Source organism: Lutjanus erythropterus, chromosome 9, assembly GCF_056507025.1.
Source record: "Lutjanus erythropterus isolate fLutEry1 chromosome 9, fLutEry1.hap2, whole genome shotgun sequence".
Lineage (NCBI taxonomy): Eukaryota > Metazoa > Chordata > Actinopteri > Lutjaniformes > Lutjanidae > Lutjanus > Lutjanus erythropterus.
In genome coordinates, this window is record NC_139325.1 from 6,000,841 (window position 1) to 6,028,133 (window position 27,293).

General features: G+C 39.0%; 1 protein-coding gene across 1 annotated transcript in view; it reads right to left on the bottom strand.

The window, feature by feature from the left end:
• The window catches only part of ascc3 (activating signal cointegrator 1 complex subunit 3), a 227,563-nt gene that overhangs the window by 66,342 nt on the left and 133,928 nt on the right, over positions 1-27,293 (bottom strand). Inside the window, exons 14-19 of the mRNA XM_084725987.1 lie at positions 6,907-7,098; positions 5,280-5,504; positions 4,285-4,404; positions 3,671-3,835; positions 1,669-1,755; positions 1,254-1,430 (exon numbers count right to left, since the gene is read on the bottom strand). Of these exons, the coding sequence (XP_084582113.1) occupies positions 1,254-1,430; positions 1,669-1,755; positions 3,671-3,835; positions 4,285-4,404; positions 5,280-5,504; positions 6,907-7,098 (966 nt within the window). The remainder of the gene's footprint in view (positions 1-1,253; positions 1,431-1,668; positions 1,756-3,670; positions 3,836-4,284; positions 4,405-5,279; positions 5,505-6,906; positions 7,099-27,293) is intronic.

A 27,293-nucleotide genomic window follows, 5' to 3' on the forward strand; every position in this document is an offset into this window, starting at 1 on the left:
AGTCTTGATAGTAAAGATAATGAAGTGAATACTTTTGGTTTTGGCTGACTGTTGGTCAGACCAAAGGACGTTAAACTTGTTTCAATCGACTCAAAAGGACTGCAGGCCTCAAGAGCGAGGTCCTCTTCCACAGGAGAAATTTATGGATGACTCATCCAAAAACATTTAAGCGCACACACCGAGGCAAAAAAAAAAGTTTTATTCTTCAAAGACGCTTTGACGCACGCTGCGTCTTCATCAGGCTCTGATGAAGACTGAAGCAGCGTGCGTCCAAACGTCAGTCTTTGAAGAGTAAACAACTGTTTTTTTTTGTTACCTCAGTGTGTGAGCTTAAATTTTTTTGGATGAGTCTAAAATGTTTTCATGTGAAAGGTGCAGGAATATATCAACAACATGTCAGAGGCTTTGTTTAGACACTGTCATCATTTTTCTGAAAATTGTAAAAAAAACCCAATTAAAATGATTAATTGAAAAATTAATTGATAAATAATAATTCGGTGCAGCACTAAACTAGGTTTGTACCTTGAAGCTTCAAATGTCTGTCCTCATTTTTTTTTTAATTAAATCAATTTTCTTAAATGAACTGCCCTGTTAATGCAGGTGCTGCCAACAGGAGAGCAAACAGTGTTTTCCCTGCTGTGAAAATGTTTATGAAAGGCTAAACACCAGCAAACATGAACTGAAGAAGAATATTTGGTTAGATAAAAATATGTTGTGAATTTTGGAAAAGATTCCATCCATGTTTTTTTTTAATACACTTTGACTTTTGGAATTGACAGCCCTCTGGAGTTATCGGAAATGGATCACACGAGTTGGAAACAATTCTACTGGAATTTTATTCCACAAATAGTATAATATGTAGTCTGATCTTTATCTGCAACTGTGCAGAAATACTGGATGAATAAAAAAAAAAGCTGAACAGCATCCAGATGTCGACGTTACAGCCCTCTGATAAACACAGTGTTATTTTGAACAATCAGATCTGAAGTATATTCAAGAATCTCAGTCCAAAAACAAAATCAAACTGTACAGCCTGTTACCTGGGTCTGTTACACAGAGACAACATCCAGTGTAGCATCAAAATGGACACATCTGGCACAGCTGCTAACATCATTTCTAACTGCTACAGTAACTTCATTAATTTGATGGAATGTATTGAATCCTTATATCCAAAATTGCATCTTGATGGTTTATTTTACTGGTATTTTGGCCCTGTGTGTATGTGTGTGTGTGTGTGTGTGTGTTTCCCTCACCTGTGCCACATAGGACAGGTCAGAGATGAGGGAGAAGCTGTCCACCTCTCCTCGGCTGATGTAGGTCTGCAGCAGGATGTTGATCTTGCCGTAGCTGTTCTCCACGCCGCCTGCAGCTGGCAGCTGGCAGTAGTTACACAGCAACTGATCCAGCTCGTCCAGCTCTTCATCACGAACCTGCCGACACACATCGACAACATCACACACAAACACTTTCATTCCACAGTGGAGTTTTTAGTGGATAATCTGCGGGTACACCTGTAAAGTAGACTCAGTTTGCCTGGTGGGTGACTACAGGTTTATAATAACAGCTTTTATTTTGAAAGATAATTAGATGGAGGGGTGTGGTGAGATCTCAGCGCCTGACTGAGGCCGTGACAGCTGTTGTTACAGTTAACACATGATGACCTCTCACCTTAAGCTGCTCAAACTCTTCGGCCTTGGACACGATGCTGAGGATGTCAGCTTCTGTCCGCTGAGAGTTGAAGTTTTCATTGAAGGTCTTCACAGAAGTAGGGAGAAGAAACACGAGTGGTTAATAGATTATAGATCAGGACGAGTCATTCTGTCTGCTGCAGTGACACATTAGATATGACGAAAATGCACAAATCGAACAACACTGTAAAATCCAGCTCATCCATGACACTAAACTCCACACACAAATGTTCAGGACTGTCAAAATAACAAGAAGAGTTTGTGTTCATTTGACACTTATCTCTTGTGACCTTTTTTTGGTGAAGTCAACAAGTTTTGATTGTTTTTTTTGTTTTTGTTTTTTTATAGAGCTAGTATAGCCTAATTAGTTCAATTAGTTGCTGAATGAACAAAAAGTGGTTTTAAAAGAAATGTTCTTTTTTTTTTTTTTTTTTACATTTTTATGTTTTAGTCAATCTTAGCAAGAGTTACAGTGTTATTCTGAACACAACAGTGTTTGTTTCTTTTTTTAGGATTTTTTTGGGGTCTTTTGTCGTTATTTGATGGTGACAACTGAAGATATGACATGAAAGGGGACAGAGAGAAAGGAAATGCAGGAAATGGACTGCAGTTGGGAGTCACACCAGCAGCCGCTGCAGAGGACCGACAGCCTCAGTACATGGGACCCACACTCTGTCAACTGAGCTACAGGGAACCCCAAAAATGTTTTGGCTCCTTAACATAAAACTGCAGCACTTAATTGTGTTTTTACCAACTTGTACACACAATCTAGTAGAAATGAGTCAAAGCAACTTACGTTTATGCTAACTTAGCTTAGTAGTAGACTTCCCAGCATGCATTGTGTAAGAGTTAAACACTCCTGAGATGCTTCTCTTTCGTAGTTTGAAGAAAACATACGTGATGTTTTGTGTGTGTGTGTGTGTGCTGTGTGTCTCTGATACATTTTAAGAGAAGCCATGTTGTTCTGAAGGTGTGAAGGTTAGTGCTGAGTCTATACCACCTCAAACTTCAAATGTAATAAATTCACATATTGTCTTTGTGTCTAAGTTGGAACAAAGTGTCTCCAACAGGAGCATCTGAGGGTTAAAAGGTAGGAGTGTGAAATAAAGAACTGACTCTTTCAACTGAAGAAAAATGTGACATGAAAACAAATCTGTGTTTCTGTGATGTTCCTGTGACCCATGGAACATCACTCAGCTGTTGGATCAACGTAATATCTGGAGCTCATTAAACATGTTCATTTAACTCAATGCAATTAATTTTACTAAACTCTAATGACAAAAGTTAGATGTTTTTTTATTTTGAACATTTAAAAAGGAAAATAATAAAAAAAATCTACATTATGTTAAGAACGACAGAATGAAGGAAGAAGTACACACTAAAAAGTTATCTTCAGTTCATTTCTATTCTTAAGTAAAGTGTGCAAACTATAATACTACAATAAATCTTTAAGTTGAGTGAGTGAATTTGTGTTTACAGTGGTGATGATGTTTGGTCATTAATCGATTAATTGGATAAGAATTAAACTGAAAACTGAGGAATCGATTATGTTTTGTGTACCATTTCTCCAGAGTTCACAAGTTTCCTTGCTGTTTGGTTTGGTCTGTCTTGTTAGTCTACAAATGGCAGTATGGCAATTCAGGAAAGAGATGATGATGCACTGGACAAATATCACTCTGATTGAAAAAAAAAAATATATATATTTTTTGTAACTAAACAGGTGTTCAGTGTGTCTGTGGTCTGTCTATCAGCTTTCAATAATGCAATTGATTTGTGTGATTTGCTCCATTTTTATTTCTTTACTTTAATTCTATTTTTTATTTCTCAGTTTGGATCCTGAGACCCGCCGGTCTGGATTTAATCACACTGAGAAAAATGTCCCAACACGAGACACAGTGGAACCCTGGCCATCTGATCTGATATATGATCGGGTCGGTTCTTGCGGTGTGTGGTTCTTGTGTGTACAGCTGAAGCGAGCGTACCTCGATGGTGTTGTATCTGATGTAGTAGTGGCTGGCCGTCCTGCCCAGGTCGGTGGAGGCAAAGTAGCCGGTGCGCTCCTCGAAGCGGATCATCCTGGCCTTATCCAGCTTCCTGCCCGCCTCCACCACCAGCTCCTTCCTGTACAGCTCCAGAGACGGATCCATCTGAAAAGAAAGGAATTACTTCTATTCAAGTATATCATCATTTCAGTTTGTTTTATGTCTTGTTTTGTATTTTTTCTTATACTGTACTTGTTTTTATTATTAAAGTTTTTTTTGTTTTTTTTTTATTCCAGCAAAATAATTTACTTAATGTTCTACATACTCACATCCTTCTATCCGACCTTATGGATATAACTGTAAATAACTGCAAGTAAGTTAGAATGAGCTTAGATTGATGTTAAATTGTAATTAGAAACTCACCAGTTAATTATTTTTACTGTAACTATTTTTTATTTTCATTGCAACATGCTTCCCCATCATAGTCAAAATATCCTGTTCTGTTATGAACTTTGAAAGAAAGAAAGAAAGAAAGAAAGAAAGAAAGAAAGAAAGAAAGAAAGAAAGAAAGAAAGAAAGAAAGAACAGAAGCACTGACACTGTGGATGAGTCACCTGATAAGCCTTGTGGTTGATGCCGTATGCCAGTGGGTTGGCCCTCATGCGAACATACAGGTAGGTGTAACTGAGCCATCTGACCGCCTCCTCCACATTGGTGACTGAGCCCAGAGCGATCTGGATCCAGGAGAGACAAGAGACATTCACTGACAGCACTGGTCTCTGTCTCCATCTAGTGGACACTTCCATGAACTGCAGCCTCAACAGAAACACTGTCTGTCAGACTTCTCCGCACAACATGCTGTTTAAACCTTCTCACTTCAGACAGACATGACAATGAGATGAATCTGCCCTCATTCACAGCCCAGCCTGTGAAGTGGATCACTTACATGCAGTACATCAAAATGTTTTTTTATCATGAACACAGAATAAGGATCATCATGCTGATGAGATTGGTGAGAGTCGTCCAACTTTTCAAACGGAACATACCACATATGATACACTTTAAAGTTTTAGAGGACACATTATGTAACCAACAATTAGCAGGACAACTAAAGCTCCTGCTCCTCTATTTTTTTTCTTACTTTTTTATTTTCATTCCTATATTTCATGATATTTAGTTTTATTTTTTATTGTCTTCCTTTTTTTTCTGTTGTACATACAGTAGTTTTTCAGTTGATTTGCATGTGTTGCTCTGTAAAGGGGAGCTCGTTGATGTGTTACATGGTCTGATAAAGACTTGACGCTGAAACACATCAGCAGATTTCAATCCATCAGTACTGACTGAACCACCAACACATACAGTTCAGTACACTACAACTAAAAATGCAATACGTTAGAAAATCACAGTGATTATTGACAAGTACATTATTCCAGCAGGTGTTTTATATACTAACACAAAGACTCCAGAGCAGATTACTAACTCAACAGTATGACACTACTGATTGCTCCTTTCTTATGCAGCAAAACACATTAAAATCATTAAAGCTGCCTTTATTTCAAGCTGTTTGGCCTCCAGAACGGGCAACAAAAGAAAACCTGGTCTTACTGACCTCAGCGTTGAGGTTGTCGGCCAGGCTGTCCAGGAACTGGCTCTCGATGGGGTTCTGCTGGGTGAGCAGGGTCAGGTAGTGGCTCAGTTTGTCGTGGGTGGTGATGATGGTGCCCTCGCCGTACTTGTCAAACTGGGGACGACCAGCGCGCCCGAAAATCTGCATGACGTCCAGGATGCCCAGATCCACCAGGGTGCCACGCTTGGCATCGTAGATTTGAGTCCCCTGTTGCAGACACAATGATCAAATAACTTGTTACATATGTATTTCTCTGCACTGCAACATCAACAAGAGCTTCATATTTAATACTGTTAATGATGTATGGACAATCCTGAGTGCTGGATTAATGTGTGTTGGCGACACAAACTGATTTCTAATCATCAGAAACACCCTAACACAAACTAGTTGTGCTGTAGCTGTGTGTATGTTAAAGAGTGACAACATAGAGAAGACTGTGTATTTAATGTTACGGTTAATTAACGCATCATTTCTTGATCATATTTGATGTAAATAATATTAATAATAATTTGATCTCAATCATTTTTCTGGCATGTGTTTAAGACTTAAGAATAGGTGGGAAAAAGGTTTACCAGGATAAGTTTTTATAGTAATCTGTTAAAACAGGTGGCATAAAAAGAAAAGAAATGAAAAGACAAGACAAGACAAGACAAGACAAGACAGGACAGGACATGAAAGGACAAGACAAGACAAGACAAGAGAGGAAAAGAAAAGACAAGAAAAGACAAGACAAGACAAGACAAGACAAGACAAGACAAGAAAAGACAGGACAAGACAGGAAAAGAAAAGAAAAGACAAGACAAGACAGGAAAAGAAAAGAAAAGACAAGACAGGACAAGACAAGACAAGACAGGACAAGACAGGACAAGACAACCCAAGACAAGACAAGACAGGAAAAGAAAAGACAAGACAAGACAAGACAAGGCAAGACAGGAAAAGAAAAAAAAAGACAGGAAAAGAAAAGAAAAGAAAAGAAAAGAAAAGAAAGGAAAGGAAAAAAAAAGAAAAGAAAAGAAAAGAACCTACCCACCCACCAAAACAAATCCAATGTACAGACCCTGACAAACAATGAACTGATTCCAGGAAGTATTATGTGTGCATCTAAAAGTAGTTATATCCTCTTCCTCTGTCATAGAGCTCCACTATCATCCAAAAACAATTAAAAACACATCAGTGAGACAAACTGTAGTCTGTTTTCACTCAATCCCACATACACTGTCCTGCTGCCAGAAATACTGAGAAAATTCTGCGAAAAAAACTACAGTGACCAGCTATTTTAGGAAATTAATGAGGCTTGAAAAAAAAAACAAAAACATATTTTTAAGGTTTTAAAAATGTACATCTTCAGTGGGAACCAATGGGATTGGGGCTAAGAACCTGTAAAAATTAAGGAGCCACTTAAGGCCCTTAACTATTCTAATTATATTTGGCTTCAGTGGTGTAAATTACCAAACAAACTTGCAATTAATGAAATTAGCACAAAGTAATTGGAGTCTTTGGGGTCCCTGAAGGTCTGAGAGCCCAGGGTGGCTGCTTACTTTGCCTGTCTGTTAATTCAGCAAGAAAGGAGGAGAAAGAAAGCAAAACAAAGGAAGTCAAACTGTAGAACCTTGATGATGACTGCGTGGGCCGGCAGGTTCACTCCCCAGGCCAGGGTGGCGGTGCAGACCAGCACCTTGAGGTGGCCCTTGGAGAACATGTTCTCCATGAGGCTGCGGTCAGACCGCAACATGCCAGCGTGATGGATCCCAAAGCCCTCTGGGAACATCTCCCTCATCTGTTTGTTTCTGGAGCGCTGGATCTGAAAGAGGCGTGAAGAGAGGTTGGCTTACAGCAAAATAAAAAAGAAAAGGAAAGTGCTGGAGGGCATATGAGGAAAAAGCAACTAGGGCTGGACGTCTGAAGTGGGAAATAAGCCATATTGGACTGCAGAGAAAAAAAGGACACTCTCAGAGAAATTGAGTTATAATTGTTGTCGTTATTTTTTCCCAGAATAACAGCAGCAACAACAGGAACAAGTTAAAATAAAATGTACTCCAGTACCAGAACATGACATGTGCAAGGTGCTCAGAAAGAAGAGCTGAGTCAGCAGCTCTCTGACAAAACACAGTCTGAACAGAAAGTTTACATGATCATCTTCACAAAGCTGTTACAAGGACATCAAGGTGAGTTTTAATAGGCCTGGGCGGTATAGCTGAAACTTTCATATTGGTCAATATCAATAATTATTGGTCATATAGATCAGACCAGGTCAAAATGTGTCCTGGTGGCTGGATGTGACCCACTGAAAGCATTTTGCTTACCATTAACCATTGCTTACCATTATTAGACTTTTATTTTGAAAGGGGTCAGTGCTGTGTTCATTGGTAATGATAATGAACTGTATCTTTTATATTAAACTAACTTTATTCACTCAGATCTGTAAATCCTTGTTGTTTATGTTGTTCTTCTTCTACTATCATTGCAACCTGTATGCAGGATGCATGGTTCACTGTAAAACATCAAACTTTGGACATTGTCAACAAAATATTAGCTCAGAAGTCATCACATGGTAATTCAGAGAGGATGACCAACAGTAGAAGTAACACTTCTGACCATACCATTATTAGAGATTTAGCCATTATTAGGATCTTATATCATTTGTGTCTGGCCCACAGGAGCCTGATCATTTTTTCATGTTGCCCCCCCATGAAAAATAACTGCCCACCCCTGATATGGATCATGACTGACAACATGTTGTGTACTCCAAACACTGGAAGTGGCTAAGGTGATAAAATAAGTTTTGTTGTATTATCACTGGGCGTTATAGACAAAATCACTACAGGCACATTTATTTTTGACAATATAATGACACAGAAATTACAACAGTATTGTAGGTATGATTATTGGTGCTTTCACAAAATAACACCAGGGTTGCAAGTTCTGCGCATTTTCCCTAGCAGCTAGTTATTTTCTCTTTTTAAGTTTAAGGTCTCTTATTCAACAAATGCCCTTGCATTTGTAACTAGGTGCAATTAGTGCCATTTCTAGATTATTGATTAACTATCAATTAATACTATTTTACTAGATTTACTGTATTTATAATCTGTTAATTTTGCAAGATTGATTAATTGATTATTAATCATTCACATTCAGAATTAACATGATGGGATTTCTGATAATCATCAGTAATGTGTTTATGATGACTAAGCAGGTAAAGACAAATAACAGAGCAGCCAGAACAGTTTGGTAAGTTCAGAAAATGACATAATTATACTGTAATACAGCCAATTTAAAATATTCCCAGGGTTCAAATTACACTGGCTTTTGGGGGAGGCCTATTTTCTGGTGCATTTTCGTGCTTCTAAAACATACCACGTGCACATGCATACATGGAAGTACACATCATCAGGATAGACCAAAAACCAAAATCACAAAATCAGCAGGGGGACAAAAGTTTTTCTGCTTCTCATACCCCCACCTTCGTCAATAAAGGCCAAAACACACTAAAAGCTTCAACTGATGCCAAAAGTTCAATTTGCAACAATGAAAAGCAAGCAGGAACCGAAATAAGTAACATGTTCTGTCTGTCAGGGTGGCACACACAGCACACACAGCATTGTGTTTAAGACAGACTATTATTATTTATTTCAGGATCATAATTTTTTAGAGCTGCTCCCAAATGTCCCAAAGTAGTCTTTCCTGGAGCTCCCCTTTAATTTGAACCGTGCTTATTCCATATCAAGATATAACGACATCCAAAATGTATCATGTCTAGTTTCATATCAGGATCAGATATATGGTTATATTGCACAGCCCTAAGTATCACTGTAGATTCAAAGAATATCTGCAGACCACACACACTCAGAGTGAGATTGAGATGTGTATTGGTGACTGACAGTAGGGTTGTGACCTGGCCAGGCTTGAAGGGAGTCCTCATCATGGGGTTTTATCTCTTTTATCTAAATAGAGGTCAGCGGCTGCTCTCCTCTGCTCCGCAAAGAGAAAAGCCCATTACTGCCAGCAGCTGTCCGCCTCACGCACACACACACACACACACACACACACCCACGGCGAGTGTTTGGGTTGCACTAAACGTCTGGATTTGTATGCAAACCTTGTGGATAAAGGTGGAGGGCTGAGACTTTAAGTAACACACAGCGCAGCAGGTGTGCTGGTGTCTGACTGAGAAAGAGATCAAATGGAATAAAAGTACAGGTTTTCTCCCATAATGTGAAAACAATAAAATGGTTGATTCAGAGTGAAAAATGTTCAGTTTAGTGTCAGCCTTTTTAAGAAATTATTTCTACCAGAAAAGTTGCTGTTGTTAATCTCAGCCACTTTTCATACTTTTCAATGGAGACAAAGCAGATACAGACTTTACAGCTGTCAGTTTCATACCACAATTACTAACAGATTAATGACACCTGAAGCTATAAATGATAAATAATCACAGAACATTTCTGAAAGGTCATGGAAGACACACTGTAGTTTACAGTAGGGATGCACAGTACTGTATCTTTGATGTTTGGATGTTTTTTTCACCTTGTTGCAGGGAACATTAAGCCTCTCCTACGGTGTAATTATCACATTCTGTACAAAATGCACGTGTTCAGTGGGAAAAATAAGAAAATTACTGCTTACAGTTTTTTTTTCTCGCTGCTGCCTGTTTCTCTTTGTTCTGCACAAATTCTTTGTAAAGATCGGGAGGCTGGCTCTTCAGATGGACAATTACATTTTTGGTGCTGGTTTGGCTCCTCGCATGACTGACACAGAACAATCATTGCAAATAGCAACTTTGCAGGGGGTAGACATGAATAGTTTTAAGCACCGCCCCAAGTCTTGTTGAGGAAACTGGCGGCGTACACTGGTGAACATTATGTATGATTCTGGCCACGATTTACACTCAATTTTTCGTTGCCATTTAGCATCGGACCAATTGCAACGACTGACAGTGAGCCACTGAGCCCTCTAACATCATACCAGTGTGATTTAAAAGCAAGGTAGATTATCTGTTTGCTGAGTATAATCTTGTTACCAAATGTGCGATGAAATCTTTGCAAGTGAAAAGCCAATAAAACTTTAGCACCTTAGAACTGATGAATAAGGAGTATCAGCAAAAGAGTACAAAAATGATGGATGGGTTTATTATTCTATTATCATTATTTATTATTATAACTCCTTGATTTACTAAAGGAAAACCAGCTTATTTAATCACACTATTCACTGTCCAGTGAAAGCCCTAATCCTAACCCTAACTTTTTTCAGCTTTATTGCTGAAGCACATAACAGAAATACATCATAGATCATTGATCATTGCAGTGTTTCACTGTGGACATCATATGTGGTAGACTTCACTCAACCCTATTGCCAATTTGTTTTTTCATAGCCCACCTTTTGAGTTTCTGGTTCTCCTGTAAGGATCCTGTGGGCAGTTTGAGTCAGTTTAGTTAAACCCAGACTTCATCAGCCCTGACACATTGACTCGGAAGCTCGCCAGTGACAAGTACAGTTTACTACTTTCCTAGAATGTTGAACTAAAATGCAAATGCGAAGGAACTGGGATGTTCATGGACCTGTGGGGATAAAACTTGGTGGCCACAAGGGGCCACTTACATGGAATATTTGGTGGCCACAAAGAAACTTTAATGTCAAACTCTGTTTGCTATCCATTTGAGACACGTCAAAAAACAAAACAAAACAAAAAACTCCATCGTGCAGACATACTCAACCCACCAATGCTCATTCGGGGCCGATACCAATACTTCACTTGAAAGCCTGCGGCCCTGTTATATAGATCATCTTAATGTCTAACTGCAACAAGTTGAAAAAATGTTTCTCATCAGCTCAGTGTCAGTGCTTTACAAAACTGTTACAAACACTGACCACAAATCACTCATCACAAATCATTTCTTGATACGATCCACTGCTGTGTTTAGGTTTGGTCTGGTTTACACACAAAAACTATTTGATTAAGGCTCTTTGTAGTACTTTGTAAAGTTAATGGAAACTTAAACTGACATTGCTGTTTGTTTGGTTAGGCTCAGGTAAAAAACAAAACAAAAACAAACAAAAAAAAAACAAGGCACTTTTTTTTTTAATTAAGATTAGGTAAAATTCTTTGTCAGTTAAAAAAAGGGAAAATATTTCACTTTTTTAATTATTAATTCTCGACCTATTCATCCTGACTGGTGCCGTCAGTTTTTTGGGCAGGACAGCGTGTATCTGCCACACATATAAACTCAAAGCATGCCCTTTTGTCTGCACCAACCAGGTGTTCCAGTCAGGGTGCTGCCTGCCTAACTGACATTACAAGCTGCACCTTTAATTCAGGCTGAATTGGTTCAGCTTGAATGACTTAATGCCTTTGAGGATGTCTCTCCCCACTCTTTAAAGGTCCACTTTCCCACCCTAACTTCAGCGTGACATTCAGAACACGTGAGTGAACACTTTACCCAGCAGATGTGGTCAGACGACACCATGTCTGAAACATAACACAACCTCTAATAGTTCACACTCATAGATTCTATGACATTATCTATGTAAGACTGGCATATTGCCTCTTCTCTTAATGGCTGTTCCACATCAAGAAAGATAACTATAATCATAATCATAAGTATAATGATGTTCTGTAAACGGTGGCACCAAGCAGGTGCTGCTGCTGCAGCTGTGTCAGCAGCTAAATGGATATTGATGATCTGATACTCCTGTACATTTCACAGAGAAAAGTAAGAAAACTAGAAGCACCAGGTTCACAGAATTCTTTGAACACTTTGTTATGAGAGCCGTCATCTTTTGAAAACAAATTTTATTTATTTATTACTCATTATTATATGAGTCAGCATTAAATTGATAGTATTCTGCTGATTATCAAAGAACCACAGCATGGCTCAGGTAGAAGTATGTTTTTCTTTTACGTCCAAATTATAGCCTAATATGAAAAAAATAAAAATGCAATCATGTCTCTATCGTTCATTAAATTGCTTTGGAAATGATTCCAACTATACACCATCATCAGTATAGTTGGACGAACCCTATAACGCTATTTGTATTATATTTGATACATAGCTTCCTGAGACCTCAACAAAATCAGTATGATCAACACTTTCCTAACAAACCTGATGCATGCAATCTGAGACATGTCTTCTGCCCTCTGGTGGGTTGTTAGTGAACTGCAGGCAGCAGCCTGCATCTGAGTGCAAAAGATGTTTTTGGCAGCAGAATCTTTGTAAATTTAACAGTTATATTGTTACTAATATTTCAATATGAATATAAACATCCTGTAATTATATTTATAATATGTTGTTTTTTATTTTTTATTTGATGGTAAAATCATGTTGAAAATTGTGTTAAATATACAGCCAGTACATCAGATGATTTACCTGTGAATTGATCAATCATGTTTCTGTCATATTTCATGATGAAATCTGCATTATTCCACCACAGTCACAAATACAAAGTGATTAAAGATTTAACATCATTTTAAAAAATTGTAAAAGTGGAAATTAAGATATGTATATGTGTTTTTTATAGATGTAACCTGCTGTCATTATAATCACTAGCTAAACATTATTAGCAAGTGAGCTATTGGTTATAATTGTCTTTTTAATTGATTTTCACAAAAAACAATTCCCTGGTTATCATAATTATCTTATATTGACCAATAATGACCAATAATCAATACAAAGCTTATTGATTTTATTGCTTTTGTCGACCACAAGGCAAAATAAAAGGTTCCCGTTTGAAAAAAACGAACAAAACCAAGTGAAATTTGCAAAATTCTCCAAAAGCAATGAATGTTTATTTTTGTTTCTAAAATAAAAACAACTGTCATCAATGAAATTTCCTTAATGTCCATTGTATACTATATATATGTAAATAATCTAGATTATTTTTCTTTAATTTTGTCCAAGGGTCTAAGAAAAAATTTCAGTTTAAAAAGAGAAATAATTTTCAGGCAATCGTTTGATGTATCAAGCCTTACAGGCTTAAAACAATAATACTATAATAATAGTAATAATTATTCTTGGAGTGGACGGGCTTTAACTATTGATGTGGTGGTGTATTTGTTATGCTGGTACACCTCCACTTCCAGTTCCATGCTCTGTGCAATGATTTTTTTCACATGACATACCCGTAAAAAATGACGCAACAGAACAAAAAGCAGTCCTGCTCTGCCGTCTAATCCATACACGGCTGAAGAGGGCAAACTGCGGCCTGGTTGGAGTCCTCAGGGCCAGCTTGGGCGCTGTGCTGTTGAGATCCATGCAAGCCAGGGAGGGGAGGTAATTGAAATGCTATGGCTGAGGCTTAGCTTTGAGGTGTCAGGGTGTGTTACAGCCATGCTTCCAGCATCTAATCTAAGGTGAGTTAGCGCTGATGTCTGCTGTGCCATGGCTGTATTTGAGATGGCAGTGACCTAAGCTCCTGATCAGGTCCCATTAGGCCCTGCTGCTCACTGCTGCTCCTGCTGCAGAGCTCACTCTGTCCACAGACAGCCAGCTGCCAGCTCCACTCTCCGTCTGTCATTGTTGTGACTGTGTAAAGAACATCAGCTCACACCAGAGCTGAAATAAACTATTCAAGAGACTGTCAAACCTTCTCTGTGGATCACTAAATAGAGGTAGGTGTAACTAACCGGTTTTACATTTCTGAGGATTTAATCCATGCACTCATAGATCACTGATCCTTTCAGTAATAGTGTGCAGGAGAGAAGCGAAATCATTTTTAGAAATGTGGAAGCATATTTTTATGCAGCAAATTACAGCTTCAAAGCTGAGATTTCAAAGTGTAAAATCACACCAAAAATGTGGCAAATGATATCGAAGCTGTGTGGTGAAGAGCGGCGGATGCGGCAGAGGGCTCCTGTCTCCCGGCAGCATCACCACCAACAACGACTCTCACCAGCACTAAAACTATTTTTCACTTTGTTAAATTGAGGCAGGATGGCTAATTGTTGATGTCGTTCAGTGGCCCTTGATAGTCATAATGTTTAGTGCTCGGAGAGGCTGGCTGTTAAAGCTGGATAGGCGAGAGGGAGTGGGAGGATGAGTTTCCACTCACACCCACTCTACTCCACTTTTCTATCACGATCGGCCTCCATCTCTTAAATCTGTCTGTTTCAGCTCCCTCTAGTGGTGATACTTAGTCTGCTGCAAATCACTGTCAGCTCTGAAAAATCTCACATTATTACATTTTTACAATTTAGTGAGTGATTTTTCCAGACACTAGAGATGTAATAAATGAGCTCAGCTTGTATTAAGCTCTTCTTTTTACACATCTCTGAGAAGCAATAAAACACACAAAAAATGTTCTATGCTGCTGCACTCGTGCATCCTACACATATTACTTAAATTCTCCAATGTCATCAGCTCAATGTAAAGAGAGTGAGAAGTTCAAGTTAAAAAGGGGCTTCCAGTGTTGTAAGAAGTCAAGTAGGAGATTTTTGGGAGATTTTGGTAGTTCTTAAACCTTCCACACTTAATAAATAAGTATTAATTTTTATAAGTATGAAGGACCAGTGTGTAGGATTTAGTGGCATTTAGCAGTGAAGTTGAGAACTGAATACTCCTGGCCTCACCCTCCCCTTCCATGCATATAGAAGGAACTACGGCGGACACAAAAGTCACAAAAACAACAAAAACAAAAAAAAGCCCTCTCCAGAGTCAGTGTCTGGTTTGTCCATTCTGAACTCCACTGAGTAACAAAAACACAATGATTCTTAATTTCAGGTGATTATACACAAATGAAAACATATTTATGAATATTTTATGCTATTTCTGCCATACTCTGCCAAAAGATCCCCCCTAAATCTTACACAATGGTCCATTCATGGGCTTCAATCATACAGCAGTAGACTGTATCTGATGTGAGCCATTAAAAGTCTACAAAAAGGTCAAGCAGGAGGCAACAGAGGCTGGTTGTTTGTGTTGTGGTGGTGCTAAAAAGAGCTCCTTTAAAGTGATGTGACATTCATTTTTCACTTTCCTCAAATATTCTTTACTGCTGTCATTTCCCCTGCTGAGGCAGTCACTAAGCATTATTTGTATTTGTATGAATGTCTGTTTTCTCTTTGCATATTTTCTGCCTCTAAACGGCAACACCTTAAAGGGTATTTTTCAACCTTGATTCTATTTTCCCATGTTTTTGTGTCTAAGTGTCTAATGTGGACAGCATTAATGTGAGCATTTCACATCTAATGTGTTGAATTAAAGGTTCATTTTGACCAAACCAGAGCTGATGACTGTTGGAAGACTTGGTAATTGAATCAAGATGGTTTGATCAGTTTTATTTTGTCTCAATCAAGTCTGAATGATGTTTTATGAGGATAAAATTAGAGTTTCAGTAAATGGATTCTGGTGGCTTCAGCTAGAGCAATAAATGTTGTGTGTCTGGTTAAACAAAAAGGATCTTACTCTTTAACAAGATGCTCTGTCTCTGTAGGGATCCTCTCCAAAATGTTGTCAGACACTTAGAATTACAATCTGAGCCTGTCAGTGGCACAACAAGCAGGTTTAGTGGACGGTCCATAAGGTTTACAATGCAGCCTGTTTCAGCTGCAGTGGTCTCGCTCAATACTGGACAATTAAACAACTCTTGCCTGCATTATACACAAAAACACTGAAAAAAAAGAGAGTTACAGGTCGTCCACAGCAGACATTATAACTACATCTGTAACTATAAAAACTGTAGGTGTAAAATTGTTCTAACTCGAGTGATAGAGGAGTCCAGACTGCAGTTTTATAGTCGTGGTGGTTTAGAACTATATTTTTTACAGTTATACTTATAGTTATAGTCCTTGTTGTGGACGGCCCTTTACCCTTTAAGAACATATCACATAAGCACAACACGATTTTTCTGGTTTTCTTTTGTTTTACCTCTGCAAAAGTTACGTAAACCAGCCAGCAAAGTTCTGCCATCTTTGCGTAGGAGGTGTATTTTGCTTGGACCTCTGAAGAGTGATATTCACTTGTGAATATGTGGAAATGCCTGCAAGATTTTAATGATGATTCTAATTTTTTATTGACTTGGACTGGCCAAAGTACTTCAAGAGTTGTTTATATTGTTAATGTCACTTCTACAAAGTCTGGAACCATAGAGGGAACTGGTTTTCTTTTGGTAATATACAGATATTTGGACATTTTAAGTACAAAATAAAGACATATGCCTGTGAATATTCTCATTCATCCAGGTCATAGTTATCTTAAGCGATTAAATCGATCGCAACTGGACTGGTAAAATTGTCTTAGAAGACGTCTCGCTCTAGTCTGACTAGAGCTGTCCTATCTAGTCTGATGAGCATGAACTGATGAAGCCTGCTCGGATGAGAGGCGAAACGTCTTCTAAGACAATTTTACCAGTCCAGTTGCGATCGATTTAATCCCTTAAGATAAAATAAAGACAAGACAGTGAGATACTACAGTCATTAAAACTATTTAAGCACAGCCACAAAGAGTCTGATAGCAGATATGATCAGGAATGAGCTGCAAGCTTGTTTTCAACTTGTTTGTAAAGCACAAAAAACGCTGTCACAACATCTCCGAACGCTGTTGGAAACGTGTCTGCTGAACAATAAAGTGCTTTTAAGACTCTCCTCCTTTGAAAAGCTCCAGGAGGACGTTTAACCGTGACAGAGACGTGACGGAGCCGTGGTGAGGACAGAATATAACACAGCCACGTCCAGGGTAAAAATCTAAATGCTTTGAAAGTTTGGCACAGTTGTAATACGTGAATGGAGGCTGTACGGTGAGTCTGATCGCTGATGTATTGTTTGTCGGTTTGTGAAGACAAATAAAGGACAGTGTATGGTAGCAGTCTTTTGTTCTTGAACGTGGTGGGTGGCACAGCAGAACAGTTAACAGTCCAGTCAGCTGTTTTAATGCTGATGAAGAAGCAATTAAAAAGGAAATGGACTTGCTATGCACTGCCATGATAACATGCAAGGCCGCTCCCCGAGGCTATGAGACTGCAGATGAGCTGGAGTACCAGAATAGTCAGACTGGATAAGAGAGCTTCCCAGTTGTCTCCACACTGTCCCGCTCTTTTTTACAAAGCGCTGTTTCTATTTCAGGCAGCCATTTTTTTTCCTGTGATGTGAGTTTTGTGTGTGTTTGTCACTCCACCGTGTCATTCCTATTTTCCTCCAGCCTTTGAGTCGCGGCTCATTGTTGTTGATCAGTGTACTGGTGGAGCCGGTTTGGCACGGTGACAGGCTGTCACGGATCTGACACAATGAAAGGACCCGCAGTGGACCAGACTTGTAAAAATAGCACCAATGAAAGCAAACAGAGACATTAATGAGCCTGCTGTGGTGTTGCTGTGGAGTCCCTGGAGGCTTCGCACTCACAGGCATCAGTGTGTGTCTGCAGCGGTGCGTCTTGTCAAACAAACTGACATGAAAAAGCTGCACATCTGAAGACCACAGAGATGGAGAGTTAAAAGAGAAAGACGTCCTCACAAGAAAAGGGAAGGTGTATCAGTACATCTGTCTCACTAATCTCACGCTGCTCTCTTATAAAATATACATCCCTGCTTTTACAGACAAATCGTTCACACAGCACAAATGCCCACCATTCTAACTGTACATTAGTGCTGAAGGTGTTACTTCATCGCCCTCAATAACCCACAATAAAGTCTGTAACATCATCTGTGTAATGGACTCATGGGACCACAAGGTGTCTCTTAACCTCCACGGTAGAGTTCCCCCCCTCATCTGGAACCAGTCACATGGTCTCATCTCGGAGAACTGGATATTAAAGAACGAGGGAGACGGTGTGTGTGTGTGTGGGGGGGGGGGGGGTTGTCAGTGGAGGTAGAGGAAGGTAGAGGCTGAATTGTCAGAGTTGGAGCAAATGAAAGTCAAACGGGCTCTCGAACACAACGCTCTCTGGGGAGAGCTTCAGGCAGAAGCTCCCTGCACACACAGGTCGGGGCGGCGTGATGCTGCTTCACACCCTCACAGTTATTTCACTGCTTCTTTACGTTTGCAGAGAGATCATAAATATTTGTAGCCTAAACTCTGTCTGTTCTGATCCATATGTAGAGATTTAGCTGTTAATTTAATCACACATTCTTGAGAATTGGGACAAAACTGTACTTTGAGGGAGGTTTAATATTTCCTCTTCAATTATACTGGAGAATATATTTTAAAAGATCAAACTTTATTAAATCTTGCAACAGGACAACCTTCTGGGGATTTTTTTTTTCATTAAACGCAGATGTCAACTGACGTCTTACAGAATTGACTAAATGTTGCATTTTTTTCATTTCACAGCATAGTCGTAGTGAGCAGCAGCATTTTATTTCATGTGTCAGAGTTCTCTTAATGTTAATCGAAATTCACATTTTTAAACCATAATTCCTATTTATCTTTGATTTAGAAGAACTACAGAGCCGACATGTTATGGTTGAGACACATCTGATTAATATAAATATCTTATTTAATGAATTTGTCTAAAAATAGAAAGTTTACCTGTGCTTCAGCAGTATTTCTGCCTTTTTTAAATCAGGAAGTGAGACAGGGGATTTTAGGGTATAGCTGACCCTTTTTATGCCTGATTAAACATGGTTTTGTTCAAATCTGATGGAAATCTGGGAGAGAACTTTAAAGGGCCAACACTTTCATAAAATTTGAAACAAAGATGATTATATTAACACATTTCTTCACCTATGTTATCAGTAGGTATTGTTATTTTTTTCATTTTGTAGGGTTTTAATACATTTTTAAAATGTTTAATGTTGTGAATTCTTGTCTGAGACAAGGCTGTTTTCTGGCACAGAACAAGTTTAGCAAAAATAAAATAAAGCAGACCAAAACATTTCATAAATCACATGTATTTCATATGTATAAATCCTTAAAGAAGAAAACAGAATGGAACAGTGGAGTTTTGAATTTGAGTGTCAGTATTAATAACTTGGTTTTCTTTTAGGTAGGAAATGTTTTGTCCCAATTCTCAAGAATGGGAGAATTTAAGGCCTCAATGATGCTAATAAGAGCCTAATTTCAAACCCAATCAACAACTGAGTCAAACCTTTGGACACACCTGTCCTCATTCACATTCAAAATGAGACAAGAAAAGAAATGAATCAACGGGCCATCAATATTTTATATGTTCTTACTGTCAACAAATCCCATGTGCAGACCCAAACCATCCATGAATAGAGCCTAGTATCAAAGCCTGGTATATCTCTCTAGGTCTCCTAGGAATTATATTTGTACATTACTATATTAATAATGCTGCAGTCACTATGACGGGACAGTTCAATGCAAAATTGCCCATTTTTGGTTTGGGGAAAACAAATGAAACATGTTATCAGTGAACATTTTACTGATTCACTCACTATCAACTTTTGTTTTTTTGCAACTTCCCAGGTACATTAATTAACAATATTTTCTTATTATGTGGATAGAAAACATATTGCAGTTGGCATAGACCTTTTTCACAGGGTGGAGTCGGGGTGCTATTGTGAAAATTGGCTGACTGGAGAGGCTCTGCTAAACTAAATGGAACAGGACCTTCATTAGGATAATTGGAAAATCCTGCGTTTACCCTTGAGAATTCACAATATGGATTTTTTTCAGCCAATACAACAATTACCTGGTTCTCATAGCTGATACTGATAATTTTACCTTTATGTATTGTTAAAAAAAGTCCATATAACCTGCAGCTTCTGCTCTGCTGAAGGTCAGAAAGGCTCAGATGTAGTGAACAATAGGGCTGCACAACTTGGAAAAAAAGTCATATTGTGATTATTCTGACTGAAATTGGGATTGCGATTGCGAAATGGGACAGGGTTAGTGGAAATTATCAGTTTTGCATCACAATTTTCAACTATTAAAATTGTGATGATGTGATATTTATTGAGGTCTGAACAAGCAAACATGTTTTCTTTCATCTGGAGAACCAGATTTTTAGGTCAGGTCACCTCTGCAGCTCTACAGCACCTCATTATAATACTGTTTTCTCACATATTTTTCCTTTTCCAAAAAACTGTGATTTTGATATTGCACTTTTATTGCAATTGTGATTAACTGTAAAGCCCTGGTGAGCAAAGATTGATGACTTAATGTTCCACAGCTTTGACCAAACCAAATCTAACTGACATCACTCTCACGACAAAAGCAGCTCATTTTTTCTACTAATGTTCACCAAAGAATTCACAAATATACGTTTAAAGAGCATTTCACCTCAGAATTCAATTTAAACACTTTGACAATCAGTCAAATCACATATTGGTATAGCCAACATTTATCAGTTAATACATGCCAATACCAACATAGACTACACTGGCTGATAATTTATCAGCCTTCATATTTATTGTGCATCCCTATTTATCCTAGTATTTCATATCAATCACTGTAATGAAAAAGGTCTATTGTGTTTCCTCCAGAGCGTAGTTGCTGTTGTAAATTAGTTTAATCTAAATGTCATTTCTAGGAGACGGGGCTGCTTATTCCTCTGTGCCACAGAGCTCCATGTAGAAATGCCACAGACGATTTGATCAGGCTTTGGTTACAAAGACAGTACTTGTTAGTAGAATCAGTACATACTTAAACAAACTGTAAAGCTGATTTTACCTTTAACAAGTCTATTTTTTTATTTACTCAATCATGTGCACCAAAATCTATTCTGGACAAATGAAATAAACAATACTTGGCAATGTTTTAGTGAAACAAAACCAGTGGTGGAAAGAGAACTGTAAATCTGTACTCATGGAGAAGCACCGTTATATTACTGAAATTAGTAAAACGACTGTTGTTAAAAATAATTAAAGCTATGGTAGGCAACATTGTTTTGGTATCATTGCGAAATAATTTCATAAAAACCTTTCAGCATATTGCAAATCAGGTGTTCTGAGAGAGAACTAGACATCTGCACCTTTGTGTCTCTGTTTTCAGCATTTAGAGAATCTGGCCTGTGATGCAGATTTAAACCAATTGCAGGTCTTTTCAAACTGGCCATTCTGATTGGCTGTTCTACTAGCACAGCTGTGTGTGCTCATTCCTTCGGTGAGATCCTGAATCAAGGACTGAAACTCTGGCTGGATATGTCGCTATAAAATGGGATTATTCATTCATTCATTTTCTGTAACCGCTTATTCCATAAGGGTCGCAGGCTGCCTATCCCAGCTGACATTGGGCGAGAGGCGGGGTTCACCCTGGACAAGTCGCCAGTTCATCACAGGGCTGACACATAGAGACAGACAACGACTCACACTTACATTCACACCTACGGGCAATTTAGAATCACCAATTAACCTAGCCGGAGAACCCGGAGAGAACCCACGCAGACACGAGGAGAACATTCAAACTCCGCACAGAAAGGCCCCGCCCCGGCAAGCCGGGGGATCAAACTCAGGACCTTCTTGCTGTGAGGCAGCAGTGCTAACCACTGCACCACCATACCGCCCAAAATGGGATTATAATAAAGAAACAGGGGTCTAATGAGCAACATGCTCAACCCAGGAGTTTGTCAGCTCACTTGGTCACTTCTGAGTTCACCTTCAGCTGTGTTCATTCACATGTATTGTGGAGCTTTGCTGAGGACTGAGAGGACAGGACGGTGCTGAGACACAGAGCTGACAAACAGCTGCTCAGAGCCAGGGAGCTCTGCAGGAGAGGGTTGGTGGCAGAGTGGAACTTCTGGAGGGAAAAAACACACGAGTCACTGATACAGGCAACTTTACTGGCAGGAGGGGAACTCAGAGAGTATGTTTCAAACTTTTGGAATTAAAAAGAGGATTTATGGGGCGGCTGTTTAGCTCAGTTGGTAGAACGTCTGCCCCATGTATGGAGGCTGTTAGTCCTCTGCAGTGGCCGCTGGTTCGATTCCCACCTGTCATCCCCTCTCTCTTCACCCACCTTTCCTGTCTACTCTTCAGCTGTTCTATCAAATAAAGGCAAGAGAAGCCCAAAAATACAACTTAAAAAAGAGGGTTTATTTTTACTCCTGCCTCTCAGCCCCTCTGCAGCAGTGTTTCACGAAACAATTACGGACATGCTGACCGGCCAGATGAGAGCTCAGAGTTTGTTTTTTAAACTTCTGAGATGAAAAAGCAGATTTATTTTTACTCCTGCCTCTCAGCCCCTCTGCAGCAGTGTTTCACGAAACAATTACGGACTTGCTGACTGGCCAGATGAGAGCTCAGAGTTTGTTTTTTAAACTTTTGGGATTAAAACAGACAGACATCGTGCTTTTGAACTGACATTTTTGGCTGCGCCGAGTCAAACCGCGTTGCCATTGAGTTGCATTTTCATGACCGATTATGTCGCGCCTGTCATGGTGTGACTCCGGAGCAGGCTGCTGTCACGTCACGCCAACCGTGGCCAAACCATGATGAGCCTCCCTTTTGTCTCCCTTGAACAAGTGAGTGCTGTGATACTGAGCTCATGTGTGTGTGCAGGAGAGCAGAGAGAAAGACATCTTTAAAAGTCTCTTTATGTTTAACTCTCACTACTTCTGTATCTTCACACTGAATCTTTATGTTTTTAAATGTAGTTTCTCTCCTCTGTCTGTGTTCTTTACTCTCAGGTGTCTGTTTTGTTACACACAGCCGATGTCTGTCGGATGGTGCTTGCTCAAGACGGTGTCCATAAACTGTTGTCTGCGTGCATGAAGCGTGTGCGACTCATCTGGTGGGAGGGGCTGAGGAAACGGAAGCAAAACCTACCTCAGATGAGACCTACAAAAATCAACCGTTTTTAGACTTTCTATCTACTACAGCTTTGCATAAAAGTATAAATACTCTTCTCAAAAACTAACCAGAGAATTAGTTACTTTTTAAGCACTGATGTTTAATGCATTATCAATAGCAGGTATTCAATGGAAAGTGGTGTCTGTGTCGGTCTAAATTACTCCAAACTCTGCTCTGTTCTGCTCACGTCTGCAAACCTGTGCTGCTGCAAAGTTGTCGTTCTTTTTTTTACGTCCATATGTGACGGTTTTCATTGGCCCGTGTAAATGGACGGCCTTATTGGCTACAAAAATGGAAATGAAAGGTTTTGATATTAATTAATATTTTAGGCCCACTCAGTAGTGTATTATGACTATAAAAGTACATAGATTACATAGTGTAAAGAATCCTTTTTTTTATTTTGGAGCCCCCTGTGGACAAAAGTGATAGTGTTTTCACTGTATTAACCCCAAAATATAACATCAAAAATGACATTGTCTCAATAAAAATCTCATCTTGCTTCTTTTTTAACTATGTACTACTTACTGTAGTTCTGCCTGGGAAAATGGAAACACAGGCTTGTTTCATCTGATTTCACTGAGAATCTAACCTGATTATTTGGAGCCATAGTGGCTCAGCTTTCCTTTTTAAAGATCTTAGTTGTGTTTTTTTTTTCCCTCCTCAGGCATTCATGTTGTCAAGCATGAGGCAAACAATTAACATTTAAATGTGCAATTCAACATGCACCACAAACACTACTGGCTCCCACTCAGGAACCAGTGTAATGTGCTAATGTGTTCATTTTCAGTAATCACACAATTACTGTAAATGTCATCTTACTTTCCTTACATTGGGGTTTGGACAGAATTGTTCTCATTATGCTGATTAAAACAAACCGAGCTGCATTATGTTTCTTACCAAACACATTTGCCAAAGCTAATCCACTGCCCTGCACCGGCCTGTGTTATCATAAGCAGGACCTCTTGTTAATTGTCCATAATAAGTAAACATTCCTGTGCAAGTGTTTTGTGTTTCACTTCTCTCCAGCAGAGTTATGAGGGTTAAACAAGGCCATGCAGGGCTGGGACGAGCACTGGGCTTGTGCTGACCTTAACTATGACTGATCAATTCCAGAAATTCTCTATGCCGGTGTTTCTCAAACTTTTTACAGCGTGTACCACCTGCAAAATATTGAGCTCTTCAAGCACTACCTTACTGTTTTGCACTGTTTGATACTAGCAGGTGCTGTGGACACTTCACTGGCACTTCTTAGGTAGCCACTAGCAGCTGTGCGTGATTCATTGTTGTCCAGTTGATTTTCAACACAGCTAGCTCATAACTATTGGTTATCATGGACGACATATGTGCTACATAACAGCTGAATGGGGGAATGACAGGCAGCAAAGGGTCACAGGTGGAAGTTGAACCCATGGCAGCTGCATATGACTCATAACACAATACCAGGCCACGTAAAAATTAATTGATTTGATTTTTTAAAAATATTTTTGACATTCCTCCACATACCATGACAGGGAATTTGGATAGCACCAGTGGTAGCACAGTTTGAGAATCTAGGCTCTAAGCCCGACCTGTGCATATACATAATAATACATATATTTTTCGCCCTGCAGCGTAATGCCCTTTATCCATCTACATGGTTTTGGTGTAAGCTGCAGAGTTTTTGAGATATCGACTGTGGAGGTTTCTGACTCCTCTCCAATACAATGGAACTTTCCAGAAATCATGATTTTCTCAAGACAATTGACAGACCTTGTTGTGAGCAGTTTCATGTAAGAACTACTTCCTTTCTGCAGTAAAATCTATTGAAACTACTTTCTTTCTAGTAGAAAGAAAGTACCTCAGAACAAGGTCTATCTTGAGTCACAAAATCATGATCTTTGGAAAGAGACAGTGGTTCTGAATTTTTCAAACATACATATATATATATATAATTTGTGTGTGTGTGTGTGTTTTGAGCACCACACACTGAGTGCCATTTAGCCCCATTATATTGGGGAGAAGGCAGACATCTCTACAGCTGATATCTCCAAAATTCTGCAACTTGCACCAAAAAAGTGTTGGAAAAGATGGATAAACAACACTACAGGCCAGGGGAAAAACATGTACTTTTGATTTTGCTGTGACATGTCCCTTTAAGCTTATACTAGAAAGGATTATATTTACCAAAGGTAAATGTTGTATGAATGAAAACATTTCTAATTGATTTTCTCTATGTTCTGGTTGTTAACTGTATATGATAAAGGCCTTAAAAACCAAGAACAGGGAATAGGAGCACTGTTATAACATGATTTTTAACTGTTCTCCTCTCACACAGCTCTCTTTATAAAACATCATTTAAATATGTACAAATATAATGAAAAGAAGGGGCTGTGGGACTGTTGTGTAAAATGCTCTCTTGTAGAGTACTTTCTGAATGCTTTTTATTATTTTTACTCAACGGCACTTTAGAATCACTGGCTCACCAAAAACTGTATTTAACAAGAATTGATTCGAGTGGGTGCATTAAGATATCTAAGCTTGATTGACAGCCTCTCCAACCCCTCCGAGATTAAGCCAATTAAATAACATTAGGAGAGAGAAAAATATGGTGGAATCACTTCTGACTTTTAAAGCTGGATAAATAAACGCTAAATTATATGACTGACCTTAGAGGTGCTTTATTTCACTGCATATGCATATTAGAGATTAAAAAAACACCTATAAATATTAATGTGGGGCAATTTCCAGAGTGCAAATAGGCAGTGCATTATCTCTGTGTGGGCTTAGAGTGGAATCAGCCCGATGCCTCTTCCTTCACCAGAGCAGGCCACACCGACAAACACTCAAAGACGGACTAATGGAGTGGATAATACTCATTATGTTGGGACACAGGCAGAAGAGCCAGAAGTAAATTAATGCACAGTTAGTGCACATACAATAACATTAATTTATGTATATATACTGTTGGAACCGTTGCACAATTACTTTTAAAGTAGTGTTTCAAAGACAAACCTGGACACAACGCAACATTTTCAGTCCCCGAACGTAATCTGTTGTCTCGATTTCCAGTTTCAGAATGCATGAAAAGTGATCTGATTTGTATACATATCCTATTTAAATAGAAGGGAGATTAGAGGAGCATCAATCTTGGCTCAGCCCCAGGGAACGAAGGAAAAGGTTACTAAATTTATCACTCTGCCTTCTGTTGCAGGAGAATTTAAATATGGGAGCTGGAGTCTGACTGACCATCCTCTGAGGGAGAATATAGCTCCACCTCTGTGTACTCTCACAGCACAGACGTCATTAATTACACACGCACGCACACACACACAGACGTGCACGCACAGTCATTGCTCTGCTCTCATGCCTGCCCACACAAGCAATATAGTACCAACACCAGAAAACCTACAACCACATCCTAAGTGCACAGTAGTGTATAATTGTGGAGTAGGTGAGTCCCTGACATTCTATCTGAAAAAACACAAGCTTAAAAAACAATTATTTGGACTGTTAGTATTTCACCTAAAAATACTGCTTTATTTGTGAGTGTCAAAGGTCTGTATTGTATTTGAGACATGCTGGTGTAATTACAAGACATCAAAAAGTGGCGCAGCAAATTTTACCAGCACATCCTCGCAAAATAGGCAGCAGAGTCTTGAGGGTCAGATACCCAGAGGTACCCGCTGGGTAATCCATAAAAAGTCGTGCAAGATAATAATTATATTTATATAAATCCACAGGCACAAGTAAAAATGAACTAAACATGGGTTGGCAGCAGGTGAGAACAAAAATATGTTGGTTTTTTTTGGAGAAATCAGATATAAAAATGACTGTGCAGTACTTTAAAGTTACATTTTTATAACCAGTTAAATTTAATCAACTAATACTATCAAGTCTAATCAGCCTCCAGTACATGCATATACATATTTTTTATTGTCATTATCTTTGACCTCAAAACTCACATCCAGCTAAATAATGAGAGATCACTGATCCAACAGTGATGTAGTCTAGCTGCTAGCTAGTTCATCACAATGGATGAAAAAATGAAAAGCTAGACAGCGGTGACTATTAAATTGTGGACAATACATTGTTTAAGGCTTAGTCAGATGTTTGGGAGAATTTTGATGTAATCAGACAACAACTACACAAATGAGTGGCTGTGTGTCCTGTGTGTTTAATCACAGGTAGGTTCTGGGACTTACATTAACGGGTCTTCAGCTCTGGTACTGAGCTTTGCAGGGGCAGGTTTGCAAAACTAGACCAATGCAGGATTCTGAGAGATGGAGCTAGAAGCTTGGCGACTACTTTTGGGACGAGCTGGAAAATGACGATAGCTGGAAAGCT